Source organism: Bombina bombina, chromosome 3, assembly GCF_027579735.1.
Source record: "Bombina bombina isolate aBomBom1 chromosome 3, aBomBom1.pri, whole genome shotgun sequence".
NCBI lineage: Eukaryota > Metazoa > Chordata > Amphibia > Anura > Bombinatoridae > Bombina > Bombina bombina.
Genome location: NC_069501.1, coordinates 785,194,779 through 785,210,834, shown reverse-complemented (window position 1 = coordinate 785,210,834; position 16,056 = coordinate 785,194,779). Strand labels below are relative to the sequence as shown.

General features: G+C 38.9%; 1 protein-coding gene across 3 annotated transcripts in view; it reads right to left on the bottom strand.

The window, feature by feature from the left end:
• The window catches only part of RASA3 (RAS p21 protein activator 3), a 580,390-nt gene that overhangs the window by 141,399 nt on the left and 422,935 nt on the right, over positions 1-16,056 (bottom strand). For all 3 annotated transcript variants that reach the window (XM_053707675.1, XM_053707676.1, XM_053707677.1), the window contains 2 exons: positions 14,252-14,328; positions 12,862-12,966 (listed from right to left, as the gene is read on the bottom strand). In XM_053707675.1, coding sequence (XP_053563650.1) covers positions 12,862-12,966; positions 14,252-14,328 — 182 coding nt within the window. The remainder of the gene's footprint in view (positions 1-12,861; positions 12,967-14,251; positions 14,329-16,056) is intronic.

The following is a 16,056-nucleotide window of genomic DNA, read 5'->3' as shown; positions in this document are numbered from 1 at the left end:
TCACTGAGCTCTTCAGTACGACAAATTGTACTGCCAATACTTGTCTATGGAGACATAATGGCTATATGCTTATGCTAGATTTTATGCAGCTGTTAGCAATGCATGTGGTTGAAACACCTGAAATCTATCATTAGTAGGGGTGTCCACATACTTTTGGCCATAGCGTGTATATAGTTTAGCATTGCAGCATTAAAGCAAAATAGAAGAGATCAATTAAACAATATATGTCTATAAAAAAAAAGCTTTACATTCCAGTTTTCCAGGATACTACACTTTTGAAAGATAGACTGGTAACAGCCAGTCTATATTTGTAACACTGACTGCAAAATGACATAATGTATAAATATGTAACAACTAAAAAGCTCACTCATTGGCAGCCCTAATTTAGGGGAACTCCTTTGGACACTACAAAGTGGTTTATTGCCGTCATTATTCTAACAGTACAATGTCCCCAGTCTTGGTGAACTGGAATGTTAGCGTCTAGAGCAGCTCTTCAGCGTGCACTAAAACTGAACTCTGACAGCACATGCAGGAACATGTGGGAGACAGCTGAGTCAATGAATACTATCATGGTATCAATACTAAGCGTGCCCAGGAGGTAAGACTAATCATAACTAGTTTGCTATGAGAATTGAAGTTTTATTAGGCCTGAAATAGAGAATCTTATTCTGGGTGTAACTTGCAGGATTCCAACATGTTTGCATATGTCCAAGGAATGAGCTTCCAAACTGATTTTACAGCATTTTATACACTTATACACATTTATCCCAGTGCTCTAAAGGTTTTTAAAGACATATACCTTACAGAGGTTACAAGTAGTGGATACAGAGATCTTTGCATTTCGCCTGTCATGATTTATAACAAAATCAGGGTGCATTCACAAAATCAGACCACAACTATCTCCCAGCAGAAGAAAGTGTTATAATAAAGATGTTACCATTAGGACACAAGGAGTCAAAGTTGCAAAAAAATGTATCCTATATGACAGTCAGTGAACACATAACACACTGCATATACAGTATCTCACAAAACTCAGTACACCCCTCACATTTTTGTAAATATTTTATTATATCGTTTCATGTGACAACACTGAAGAAATGACACTTTGCTACAATGTAAAATAGTGAGTGTACAGCCTGTATAACAGTGTAAATTTGCTTTCCCCTCAAAATAACTCAACACACAGCCATTAATGTCTAAACCGTTGGCAACAAAAGTGAGTACACCCTGGGAAATGTCCAAATTGGGCCCAAATTGTCAATATTTTGTGTGGCCACCATTATTTTCCAGCACTGCCTTAACCCTCTTGGAGATGGAGTTCACCAGAGCTTCACAGGTTGCCACTGGAGTCCTCTTCCACTCCTCCATGACAACATCACAGAGCTGGTGGATGTTAGAGACCTTGCGCTCCCCCACCTTCCGTTTGAGGATGCCGCACAGATGCTCAATAGGGTTAAGGTCTGGAGACATGCTTGGCCAGTCCATCACCTTTGCCCTCAGCTTCTTTAGCAAGGCAGTGGTCATCTTGGAGGTGTTTTGGGGGTTGTTATGTTGGAATACTGCCCTGCAGTACAGTCTCTGAAGGGAGGGGATCATGCTTTGCTTCAGTATGTCACAGTACATGTTGGCATTCATGGTTCTCTCAATGAACTGTAGCTGCCCAGTGCCGGCAGCACTCATGCAGGCCCAGACCATGACACTCCTACCACCATGCTTTACTGTAGGCAAGACACACCTGGTTGCCGCCACACACGCTTGACACCATCTGAACCAAATAAGTTTATCTTGGTCTCATCAGACCACAGGACATGGTTCCAGTAATCCATGTCCTTATTCTGCTTGTCTTCAGCAAACTGTTTGCGGGCTTTCTTGTGCATCATCTTTAGAAGAGGCTTCCTTCTGGGACGACAGCCATGCAGACCAATTTGCACTGGTCTGAGCACTGACAGGCTAACCCCCCACCCCTTCAACCTCTGCAGCAATGCTGGCAGCACTTATACATCTATATCCCAAAGACAACCTCTGGATAAGACGATGAGCACGTGCACTCAACTTCTTTGGTCGACCATGGCGAAGCCTGTTCTGAGTGGAACCTGTCTTGTGAAACCGCTGTATGGTCTTGCCCACCGTGCTACAGCTCAGTTTCAGGGTCTTGGAAATCTTCTTATAGCCTAGGCCATCTTTATGTAGAGCTACAATTCTTTTTTTCAGATCCTCAGAAAGTTCTTTGCCATGAGGTGCCATGTTGAACTTCCAGTGACCAGTATGAGAGTGTGTGAGAGTGATAACACTGACTTTAACACACCTGCTCATCATTCGCACCTGAGACCTTGTAACCCTAACGAGTCACATGACACCGGGGAGGGAAAATGGCTAATTGGGCCCAATTTGGACATTTCCACTTAGGGGTGTACTCACTTTTGTTGCCAACGGTTTAGATATTAATGGCTGTGTGTTGAGTTATTTTGAGGGGACAGCAAATTTACACTGTTTTACAGGCTGTACACTCAATACTTTACATTGTAGCAAAGTGTCATTTCTTCAGTGTTGTCACATGAAAAGATAATAAAATATTTACAAAAATGTGAGGGGTGTACTTACTTTTGTGAGATACTGTAACTTCTTTATGAAACATGTTCTTGTGAATGGATTGAGAAAGTAGCGCTATTGGCTGAGAAACATGCCAGTGTGAACTAGAAATAAATCATCCATGTGTTTGTTGCACTTGCCAAAGGATTCCCCCTCCAGGCACAATACCACATTACTCTTTGGTTTTCCTTTAATGCCATAAGATGTATTTATGGCCTTCCTTATTTATGAGAAATTTCCAGAAAACCATCAATGTGAAAAAGACATTCATCTGGAAGACTAATCTGACAGTTCAGGAAATATGTCGGCCAGTTCTGAGGATCTGCAACATGAATGACAAAAGTTCTTAGGTTTACTTTCTGCCCATGTCAGGATTGTGAGAACCTTCCTTTATTACACCTCTGCATCAATGCCTCCATGATGGCTGATGTAGGCTACAGATGTCAAGTTTTAACTAGATGCTGACATTATGCTGAAACAAGCAGACGTGCCATACTTTTGAAGAAAGAACACTGGTTTGATATCCATCCAGAATGTTTATTGGCAGCGTTGACTCAACATTAGATCACTTCTTTTGTTGTTCTCTTCTTTTCCAGACTACACCAAACCCAACATACTACAGTCTATAGTTATCATGGCCCACATCTCTTTGTGAGTATCTGTCAAAACGTGACAATTACTTTGGAGCACACTGATCAAATGTATGTGACTTCTTTATTTACATATATATTCTGTTTGTTTTCTATCGACTAGATTACGAGTTTTTGTCAGTAAGGCTTGCGGTGCTAACGAGCAGTTTTTGCTCACCGCTCACCTACAAACAACGCCGGTATTACAGGTTTTTACAAACCCGGCATTAGCCGCAGAAAAGTGAGCGGAGAGCAAAGTTTAGCTCCACATCTCACCTCAATGCCAGCGCTGCTTACGGTAGCGGTGAGCTGGCTAAACGTGCTCATGCACGATTTCCCCATAGGAATCAATGGGGCAGATCCGGCTGAAAAAAAACCTAACACCTGCAAAAAAAGCAGCGTTCAGCTCCTAACGCAGCCCCATTGATTCCTATGGGGAAATACTTTTTATGTCTACACCTAACACCCTAACATGAACCTCGAGTCTAAACACCCCTAATCTTACACTTATTAACCCCTAATCTGCCGCCCCCGACATCGTCGCCACCTGCATAATCTTATTAACCCCTAATCTGTTGCTCCGGACACCGCCGCCACCTACATTATACTTATGAACCCCTAATCTGTCGCCCCCAACATCACCGACACCTACATTATAGTTATTAACCTCTAATCTGCCGCCTCCAATGTCGTTGCAACCTACCTACAATTATTAACCCCTAATCTGCCGCCCCCAACGTCGCCGCCACTATAATAAAGTTATTAACCCCTAAATCTAAGTCTAACCCTAACCCCCCCTAACTTAAATATAATTTAAATAAATCTAAATAAAATTACTATTATTAACTGCATTATTCCTATTTAAAACTAAATACTTACCTATAAAATAAACCCTAAGATAGCTACAATATAACTAATAGTTACATTGTAGCTAGTTTAGGTTTTTTTTTATTTTACAGGCAACTTTGTATTTATTTTAACTAGGTAGAATAGTTATTAAATAGTTAATAACTATTTAATAGCTACCTAGCTGAAATAAGTACAAATTTACATGTAAAATAAAACCTAACCTAAGTTACAAATACACCTAACACTACACTATAATTAAATTAATTACCTAAATTAACTACAATTAAATTAAATTAAATAAACTAAAGTACAAAAACCCCCCACTAAATTACAGAAAATAAAATAATTACATTTTTTAATTTTTTAAACTAAATTACACCTAATCTAATCCCCCTAATAAAATAAAAAAGCCCCCCAAAATAAAAAAAACCCTACCCTACACTAAATTACAAATAGCCTTTAAAAGGGCCTTTTGCGGGGCATTGCCCCAAAGTAATCAGCTCTTTTACCTGTAAAAAAAGTACAATACCCCTCCAACATTAAAACCCACCACCCACACACCCAACCCTACTCTACTCTAAAACCCACCCAATCCCCCTTAATAAAACCTAACACTAACCCCTTTAAGATCACCCTACCTGGCAGAAGTGGTCCTCCAGACGGGCAGAAGTCTTCATCCTATCCGGGCAGAAGAGGTCCTCCAGACGGGCAGAAGTCTTCATCCAGACGGCATCTTCTATCTTCATCCATCCGGAGCGAAGCGGGTCTATCTTCAAGACATCCGACACGGAGCATCCTCTTCCAACGACATCCGACGACTAAATGACGGTACCTTTAAGTGACGTCATCCAAGATGGCGTCCCTTCAATTCCGATTGGCTGATAGAATTCTATCAGCCAATCGGAATTAAGGTAGAAAAAATCCTATTGACTGATCCAATCAGCCAATAGGATTGAAGTTCAATCCTATTGGCTGATCCAATCAGCCAATAGGATTGAGCTCGCATTCTATTGGCTGACTGGAATAGCCAATAGAATGCAAGCTCAATCCTATTGGCTGATTGGATCAGCCAATAGGATTTTTTCTACCTTAATTCCGATTGGCTGATAGAATTCTATCAGCCAATCGGAATTGAAGGGACGCCATCTTGGATGACGTCACTTAAAGGTACCGTCATTTAGTCGTCGGATGTCGTTGGAAGAGGATGCTTCGCGTCGGATGTCTTGAAGATGGACCGCTCCGCTCCGGATGGATGAAGATAGAAGATGCCGTCTGGATGAAGACTTCTGCCCGTCTGGAGGAACTCTTCTGCCCGGATAGGATGAAGATTTCTGCCCGTCTGGAGGACCACTTCTGCCCGGTTGGGTGAAGACGTCTCAAGGTAGGGTGATTTTCACGGGGTAAGTGTTAGGTTTTATTAAGGGGGGATTGGGTGGGTATTAGAGTAGGGTTGGGTGTGTGGGTGGTGGGTTTTAATGTTGGGGGGGTATTGTATTTTTTTTTACAGGTAAAAGAGCTGATTACTTTGGGCCAATGCCCTGCAAAAGGCCCTTTTAAGGGCTATTTGTAATTTAGTATAGGGTAGGGTTTTTTTATTTTGGGGGGCTTTTTTTATTTTATTAGGGGGATTAGATTAGGTGTAATTAGTTTAAAAAACTTGTAATTATTTTATTATTTTCTGTAATTTAGTGTTTTTTTTTCCGTTCTTTAGTTTATTTAATTTAATTGCAATTAATTGTAGTTAATTTAGGTAATTAATTTAATTATAGTGTAGTGTTAGGTGTAATTGTAACTTAGGCTAGGTTTTATTTTACAGGTAAATTTGTACTTATTTTAGCTAGGTAGTTATTAAATAGTTAATAACTATTTAGTAACTATTCTACCTAGTTAAAATAAATACAAACTTGCCTGTAAAATAAAAATAAACCATAAGATAACTACAATGTAATTATTAGTTATATTGTAGCTATCTTAGGGTTTATTTTATAGGTAAGTATTTAGTTTTAAATAGGAATAATTTAGTTAATGATAGGAATATTTATTTAGATGTATTTAAATTATATTTAAGTTAGGGGGGTGTTAGGGTTAGACTTAGGTTTAGGGGTTAATACATTTAATATAGTGGCGGCGACGTTGGGGGCGGCAGATTAGGGGTTAAAAAAAGTAGGTAGGTGTTGGCGATGTTAGGGACGGTAGATTAGGGGTTAATAAAATTTAACTAGTGTTTGCGAGGCGGGAGTGCGGCGGTTTAGGGGTTAATATATTTATTAAAGTGGCGGCGATGTCCGGTCGGCAGATTAGGGGTTAGAAATGTTATTTAAGTGTTTACGATGTGGGGGGGGGGGGGGCCTCGGTTTAGGGGTTAATAGGTAGTTTATGGTTGCTAGTGTACTTTTTAGCACTTTAGTTAAGAGTTTTATGTTAAGGTGTTAGCCCATAAAACTCTTAACTACTGACTTTTAAATGCGGTACGAGTCTTGACAGGAGAGGGTCTACCGCTCACTTTTTCCAAGACTTGTAATACCGGCGTTAGGAAAATCCCATTGAAAATATGGGATACGCAATTGACGTAAATGGATTTGCGGTATGTTCGAGTCACGGAAAAAAAGTGAGCGGTACACCTGTACCTGCCAGACTCGTAATACTAGCGGGCGTAAAAAAGCAGCGTTGGGACCTCTCAACGCTGCTTTTTAAGGCTAACGCAAGACTCGTAATCTAGGCGTATATTTCTAACTAGCATATGATCTAGGAATCCAACAAATTGTATATATTTTAATTTATTTTTAAATACAAATCACTATCTCACTTGTCCCAGAAAATATTGGAAAGTGTTAAGACATATACGTACATAAAAAGAGAAGCACTGAAATAGGAACGAACATCAGCTTAGTAGTTTGTTCTTTCGTAAGTCACCACCTTAGAGCAGCTTCCTTAGCCTAATTGTGCTTTTCCCAGAGAAGAACTTTCCTGAAGTTTATCATTCGGATCCCACCAATGAAGGACGATCTAACCCCAAAATACTAGGCAATCCTAAGGGTGATGGTGGAAACCAGACCAATGGGATATGGCTGCACCTCACTGAAAAAGTCCACAGAAGGCCAAATTCATTGTGGTCGTTGCCATATTCCTCGTCTAGAGGAAGAGTGCCTGGTATTTCAGGGCTGGACTGACCTTGTTGGGCAGGATCAGACTAATATACTGCAGGAAAGTTCTCCTCTGTGAAAGGCTCAATTGCTCCCAGGTGGTAAATCACCATAGAACAAGCTACTGAACTCTTTGTTCCTGGGAACCAATATGCCTAGAGGGATATGGCTGCACCTTACTGACAGGGCCCAAAGAAGGCCAAAACAATTATCTGGGGTTGCCATGATCCTTGTTCAGAGGAGGATTGCCTGGTATTTTGGGGCTGGACAGTCTTTTTTTTTTTTTGTATAGATCAGAGACTGCTCCCAGGCAGTGACCCACCAAAGAACAAGCTACAGATCTGTTGTTCGTTCCAGGTTAAGTGCTTCTCTCTCTTTGTTTAAATACTTAATGACAAACTTTCAAATGAGAAAAGAGGATGGATGGGGAAGTATTTAATGCCAGTTAGTAATACTCGGTGTTAGTGAAAGTTTGTCATAAAAAGTAGCTAAACTAAAAAGAGTTCTATTCTGTGGGATTATGTAAGTCAAAACAGCATGCTAGACATATTTATGTATACATAAGTGGAGCTTATATGAACTTAAGCTGTGTGCACAAACACATTTGTCTCTGCTTATACTCTGAATGCTGGCAACATCATGTGACACTTCAGAACATGATATACATGCATCAGCAAAACGTATAAAAGTCTCACTGCTAGATAGTACAAACCGCAGGTGATATGGGCACGTGCCACATACACGCACATTTGCTTTTTGCCCATGCAATGAAGATATGTGTGCATGCACATGGCCTATGGTTATATCATCAGCAGTTATCACACTAGCAGAAGTTTCAACAGAAGCAGTTTTTGCAAATTAAGTATATTGCAAAAAATATTCTAAAGGTATTAGAAATGGACAGCTATGTAGTTTTATTATGTGTTATACTTTGCTGATCTGTACTTGCTAGAGGATGGATCATTCATTTTTACTTACACGTGTGTAATGAATTCAGCTGCTTTATACATACACTAGAGTAGTGATTATAGTGTAGACATTTTATGATATCGGATTTTGGGTTAATTTGTGAAATTATTTTATCAGAATTTTTTTTGCATAATAATTCTTTTAGCAGAAGTGAAAGGGACAAATAGAGACATTAAATTATAGAATGCTCAAGATATGTTTAGGACAATACTTTAAAGAATGATAGTAAAATGCATACACTAGATCAGGGGTGCCCAATAGGTAGATCGGGATCTACCAGTAGATCCCGAAGGCGCTGTTGGTAGATTGCGGCCGATGTGATCAAAATGATGTGGTCAAGTTACGCAATCTCAACACTGGGGCATGAGTAGAGTATGGTTTCTAGGGATACCGCTTTATCTACCGCAGTGTGTAAAGGGGCAGGTCATTAAACAGTCTGATGGTCGCATATGAAAAGTGCTACAGGATTGGATCTTGAGGGACATAGATTTTTACCAATCAATGTAGATGATTTTTGAACGACAACACAATTGGCCTATCAAAAGTATGGCTGTGTGAGTACTCTCCCAATTGATATGGCGGTATAGTATAGGTAGGAGGGTAAACATCAAAAGATAGAAAAAGTAAAGGTGGAGACTGCTGTGCTATGGTAAAGGAACAAGTCTGATTGACATCTGGCAAATATACGTGTTGACCCTGTAAGTCTCACTGGGTCATATCAGGCCAAGCCCGCGGCGCAAAGTAAAGGGGTCAGTGGCTGTAATTTGAATGCAGTGTTTTGTAACATGGCACAAGGGGTTGCTCCTGTTAACCCAAACTAAAGTCAGTGCTACTTTTGTTGTCAGGATTAATCTGCTGTATCTTTATGCTTTTGCACATCAATGTGTTGCTAAATCATGCAACCTTAAAAGGATATGAAACACACATTTCATGATTCAGATATAAAACAAGCAATTTTTAACAACTTTCTAATTTACTCCTATTATCAATTTTTCTTAATTCTCTTTATTTGAAAAGCTTGGGAGCCAGCCCATTTTAAGTGGGTAGATCTCGTTGAGCTGGTCATTTGAAAAGTAGATCCCAACACAAAAAAGTGTGGGCACCCCTGCACTAGATCATAGTTGCCATAGCTACCTAACTTTTTTACAAGATGGGTCTAACTAGACTTTTAGTGAATTAAAGGGATATGAAACCCAAACATTTTTTTTGTGTTTCAGACAGACCATACCATTTTAAAGAAGTTTCCTATTTCTTTCTATTTTCAAATGTGCTTAGTTCCCATGGTATTCTTTGTTGAAGAGACACCTTGGTAGGTGTCTGGGTCATTACATGGCAGGAAATTGTGTTCTTGTCTGTATCTGGAATATTGCAATATTTATCAGGAAAAGGAGGATGTTTGTGCCCCAGAACAAGGGCTGCCTTTGGTTTACACAAGAGAGAAAAAAGGTTTATAATAAATAGGCACCTGCACCCTCCTCTCTGCCACTTCAGTAGTGTGGGGGACAGCCAATTAGACTATGTGTGGGGGCAGCCAATCAGACTTTCTGTGGACTATGTGTGGGGGCAGCCAATCAGACTATGTGTGGTGAAGTGGTACATTTTGAAGGTCTCTTTGTTAAACTGCAAGACGTCTGAGGTTCAGATAAAACTCAGCTGTGGATCATAGTTCAGACAACCTGGATTTAGATCTTTTGTATACTTATCTATGTACCAAAATAGACTAAAAGCCACACTTAAAGGGACATAATACTTACATTTGTAATCAAAATGATTCAACCCCCATTGCAAAATCAGGTTTATTGTCAAAATGTACAGACTTTCAGCCGTTTGCAATGAACAAATCAAACAAAAGCAATTGCAGTAGCTCAACACAACGAATGCTTCAAAATTCAACTGAAAATGCAACTTTTAATGAATTCTGCAATCTCAAAATGATTCAACCCTCTGAATAGAATCCCTAACAACAGCACAAATATGCAAAACAGGTGTTGTATCAAGTACAACTGATGCAACTGATCAAGGTCTTCATTAGTTGTACCAGGTGTACTTGAGCTAGAACACATGCAATACCTGAACTGGCTAACTGGCTAGGGGTTTGTTGAGTGTCACGTTTGACTGCGTGCTAGAAATATGGCTAAGTCAAAAGAATGGTTAAAAAAAAAGTTAAGAGAAGAGAACATCACAATTCACAAACAAGGAATAGGATACAAAAAGATAGTGTTCCTAGAGACACCGTTGGATGCATATTTTGCAAGCTCAAAGTTTAAGGAACAGTGGTTATATTACCTGGACGGGGCAGAAAAAGGAAGCTATCAATGCCTGCAAACATATTTCTGAGAAGGCAGGTTGAGAAAAATCCTTGAGTGATTGCAAAAGCCCTTAAGCAAGACTTGGTGGCAACAGGCACTGAGGTTTCAGTTTGCACAGTAGGACGCGTACTAAACGTAGAAGGTTTCCATGCCAGAACTCCAAGATGTACACCCCTACTGACCCAAAAGCATAAGAAAAGTCTGCTCCAATATGCTCAAATTCATATGAACAAGCCACAGAAGTTTTGGAATTCTGTTCTGTGGAGCAATGAAACAAAACTGGAACTTATTGGCCCGATGGATCAGTGTTATGTCTGGATCAAGAAGAATAAAGCATACGCTGAAAATAACACTCTGCCAACAGTTAAGCATGGTGGTGGCTCAGTGATGCTATGGGGCTGCTTTGCATCCTCTGGCACTGGAAACCTGCAGCGTGTGGAAGGCAATATGGATTCATTGAAGTATCAGGAAATCCTAAGAGAAAACCTCATGTCGTCTGTGAGAAAGCTGATGCTTGGACGTTATTGGACATTCCAACAGGACAATGATCCCAAGCATACCTCAAATGGAAGATTCTACAAAGGCCATCACAGTCACCTGACTTGTACCCCATAGAAAAATCTCTGGTGGGATTTGAAGAAGGAGGTTGCAGTACACAAACCCAAGAATATTACTGAACTGGAGGCCATTGCTCATGAGGAATGGGCTAAGATTCCTCAGAAATGTTGCCAATAGCTGGGGGTCTGGTTATGCATCTCGTTTGCAGCAGGTCATAAAAGCAAAAGGGTGCTCTACTAAGCACTAAAGATGCTTGCCAAGAAGGGGTTGAATAATTGAGACTGCAGAATTCATTAGAAGTTGAATTTTTAGCTGAATTTGGGGAAACCACTTGAAGCATTTGTTGTGTAGAGCTATTTCAATTGCTTTTGTTTGATTTGTTCATTGCAAACAGCTGAAAGTCTGTACATTTTGACAATAAACCTGATTTGCAATGGGGTTTGCATAATACAACTGTATAGGCTAAATCACTTGAAAGTAATGCAGCATAACTGTAAAAAGCTGACAGGAAAATATCACCTAAGCATCACTATGTAAAAAAGGAAGATATTTTAAAATATTTCCTCAGCTCACCAAAGTAAGTGCTGTGTAAAAAGATATCTTTCAGTTACTGCCCAGCAGCAGGTAAAAAAAAAGAAGAAAAAAAGAAAAAAAAAGAAATGATCAGCAGCCAATTAACATCAGCAGTGCTGAGGTCATGAACTCTTTTACTGTGATCTTATGAGATTTTACAGTAAACTTCCTTAAATTGAATAGGGAAATAACATGAGTGAGCATGAGGCACGCTCCCTTGTAGGTCCCGGGACAGGCATACTGATTTACTGCTTTAAGTCATTTACAATGGGGTGTGAATACTTAGGACATTTTGAGGTAAAATATAATTATTTTTTTTCATAGAGATGTTCAGGTGATATTTTCTAGTCAGCTTTTTACAGCCATGCTGCATCACTTTCAAGTGTTTCAACATTTGGTATCATGTCCCTTTAAGTTCATAAAAACTTAAAAAAATAAGAATTTTTACAGAAAACTAAATCAATTTGATGTGAGGTAAATTATTTAAAAAAAAAAAAAAGAAAAAGAAAAAAAAAGGATTACTGAGGTACCAATAAGAAACCGGTTATATTTATTAATACTGTATCTTAAAGGGACAGTAAAAGAGTAATCCTAGGTGAGTTTACTGCCAGAGTGTCTGTAATGCTGCTACCAGATGACTAAAGAAACATGCACGCTACAGAACTCACATAGGATTACTCTTTAACAAAGGATACCAGAGAACTAAGCAGAGTTTTGTTTAACAGAAGTAAATTGGAAAGTTGTTTAAAATTGCACGTTCTGTCTAAATCATGAACCTTTAATTTTGCTTTACTGTCCCTTTAAGGAACATTATGTATGTTAAATATCAGTAAAGGAGTAAAAAGTGACACATAAATGTAAAATTACACTATGACAATCTGACTCTTGAAAGCATTAATCAGCAGTCTCACAGTGAGTAACATGCTTAGACTAGAACATATTCATGTAACAACAAGAAGTACGCTGCTATAAATGGCAGTTCTAGTACCTGTGCCGTGTTTTTTATTTTGTTTTGTTCTGTTTTACTGGGGGAAATGACAAAGCCAAACCTCGAGAACTCATGTCAAGTAGATGAACAAAGTACATAATAGCTGAACAAACAGAGAAGTACACACTGTAAACTGTGGTTGGGTAGTCAGGAAATCCGAAGTCATTACTTAACTCATTATGTGAAGTTGTTTAGTGTTTTATTAAATGAACACAATTATCAGAAATATCATATGCAGGGAAAACAGAATTTACCATGCTCCATGAAAGCTGGACTGTCTGATAACCTTCAATGGAATCCTCCGTTCTCCAAGAAACTCATCCCCAAATTTCAGATTACTGGCATTCCACAGGTCAACTCTGTAAAGGCCGAAAAAGGGACATTATTATGGCAAGTCAATTGTTATTCCACATTTAATATCAACATCACATGACACAACATAGTTTCAGAAGTGTATGTGTCCTAAGCCCCATATGGCAAAAGTGTCTGTAACCAGGTTTTAAATGTTGGTAAGTTAATTAAAATTGCATGCTCTGTCTGAATCACAAGAGTTTAGTTTTAACCCTTTAAATGGACATGGAAGTCAATAGTATACAGGAGTAATACAGCCCTAGAATACTATTACAAGATACTTTTGCATTTTCTTTTTACAATATATCAGTTTAAAACTGCTTTGCTATATTATGCCCAATTATAATATATTTTGTAAATCCCTTTAAACCAATAACTTAGTAGTTGAAAATAAAATTAAAAAAATAATTGCTGTCCTCAGGAATATTAGGGTGCAGAATCCTGAAACCCAACATTACGACCTTCTATTCAGTAAATACTGGATCTCTGTTATATCTGTCAAATATTTAGCTATAGCAAAGCTAAAGGAAGAAAAGAAAACTTAGGAGGCTGCTACAATTCAGTGGAAATCTAATACATATACATAAAAATGATTTAAATTTCCCTTTAACTTTCCATGTACTTATTGTGACCAGTTAATACTAACAATTATAACAGGCACAATAATTTTAGATGACCAATATATACGTTATAGTCATGGGTATACATATATTTAATAACGCATGCCTGCTGTGCACATATCATTCATTTATGCAACTGTACGTAGCATAAACATATATACCCACACCGAGGTACAAACGCTAAAATGAATATACTGTGTTACAATAAAATGTTTGTAAAGATCAGACCCTAACAGCGATCTTAACTGCAGGTAAGTGAACAGGAACAGTTTTAAAGCTGGACTCTCCTCTTACAAAAACAAACACTCCAAGTCGTTTTCAAACAAACATATTCCATGGGTATCTGGGTATGATGTTCAAATGCAACAGTTATCAGCATGCTAAGACTGCACTACATTTCATTAACGCAGCAGAAAACTGGGCCTGTGGCAATAACGTCTTAGCTTTTATATTTGCAACAAGCATTAACCAGCTTGTAGTCAGAAATGAGGCATCAGTATGTTATCAAGGGCTTTCTTTGTAGTTATTCATATACCTCAAGCTTGCTTTCAACACTACCATCCCTTCCTTCATATTGTGTCTATCAACCCCTTACTAACAAGAAAAATAAGTAAAAGCCAAGAAATACCCAGTTCTGTAAAATTTACAGCCTCGCTTTACTGTCTCAACCTACCTAATCTCCAACTTGTCCACATCATCTTCTTCAATTTCAAAATGAGACTTCTTGTTGTAACTAGAGGGCTTGGTAACCTGTGTCAGGAAAAGAAAGCAAAGATAAGATATTACTCAATATTTTATTCAAACCATTTAATACCACATTGGCATGTGAAAACAAATAAAAAAAACAGCTATAATCTTAGATACGGTACGCCACATCAAAGACTAGCATATGGGAACCTTCCTGTAAAATGTGGACACAATCCCAGAAGTCAATTGTTTGTATATAATTTAATTGCCTCAATAAAAAAAAATCTGTAGTAAACAAATTACCTGTTACCTCAATTGTACTATTATAAACCTGGTCTTCAAAGTTACTTTCTAAGTAAATTGTATTCATCATCTTTAGACTTTATTTCATACCAACTTTACACATATACACACACAAGAGCCCACCGCAATAAAGCAAATATAGCAATAAAGTGAGTCACGCTCATTTCTTTGTTTCACAGTGCATATAAAAGTTATATTTACACTATACTGAAGTCTATTAAGTGTGCAATAGCATTATGTATAAAAAAAAATGTACAACATTAATTAAAAAATACTTTATTGCTAAAAAATTCTAACCATCATCTGGGCCTTCAGTGAGTTATAATCTTTTGCTGGTGGTGTGTGTATATATAGGTGTCTATATTATTATCATTTATTTGTATAGCGCCGCCAAATCCAGTAGCCCTGGGTACAATGATAGGGGTATACAATGACAAAGATTTTTGATAAAACACAAAACATAATAAAACTAAACAAATCTAGTACAGGAGGAAGAGGGCCCTGCTCTGGAGAGCTCACTGTCTACAGGTTTAGGGTGCAGGGACATAAGGTTGGGGTAGCTTGTTACATCGGTTGTAGTTGCAGCAGTGTGTCAGGCAGTTCATATATTAGTTTGGTAGGGATGAGGGATGGAGGAGAGATGGTAAGCCTCTCTGAATAGGTGGGTTTTCAAGGAGCGTCTGAAGCGATACAAGGTTGGAGACAGTCTTATGGAGCGGGGTAGAGAGTTCCAGAGGACAGGAGCAGCACGTGCGAAGTCTTGGAGTCGGGAGTGGGACGTAGAGATAACAGGAGTGGAGAGATGTAGGTCGGAGGTTGATTGAAGAGGACGGGATGGGGAATATTTCACGATGAGAGAGGAAATATAGTTGGGAGTTAGACTGTTTAGTGCTTTGTAAGTTAGGGTTAATACTTTAAATTGTATTCTGGAGTGTATGGGGAGCCAGTGTAGAGACTGGCAGAGCGGAGCAGCTGGATGAGTCTAGCAGAAGAATTTATAACAGATTGGAGGGAGGAGAGGCAGTGTTTTGGAAGGCCATTTAGGAGTAGATTGCAATAATCAATGTGAGACAAAATGAGGGAATGGATAAGTATTTTTGTAGTTTTTTTGAGTAAGGAAGGGACGAATTCTGGAAATGTTGCGTAGGTGTGAACGGCAGGATTTGGTAAGTGCTTGTATATGTGGGTTGAATGTGAGCTCTGAGTCTAGTGTGACCCCATGACAGTGGACCTGGGGTGAGGTGATGAGACCAGAGTCTCCAACCGTCAGATAAATGTCAGTTGTTGGATGTCTCGAAGAGGGGGTAATGAAAAGCAGCTCAGTTTTGGACAGATTGAGTTGGAGGTAGTGTGAAGAAATCTAAGAGTAAATTGCAGAGAGGCAGTTGGAAATCTGGTTGAGTAAAGAGGGATAGATTTCAGCAGAGGAAAGATAGATTTGGGTATCATCAGCATATAAGTGGTACTGGAATCCAAAGGAGGCTATAA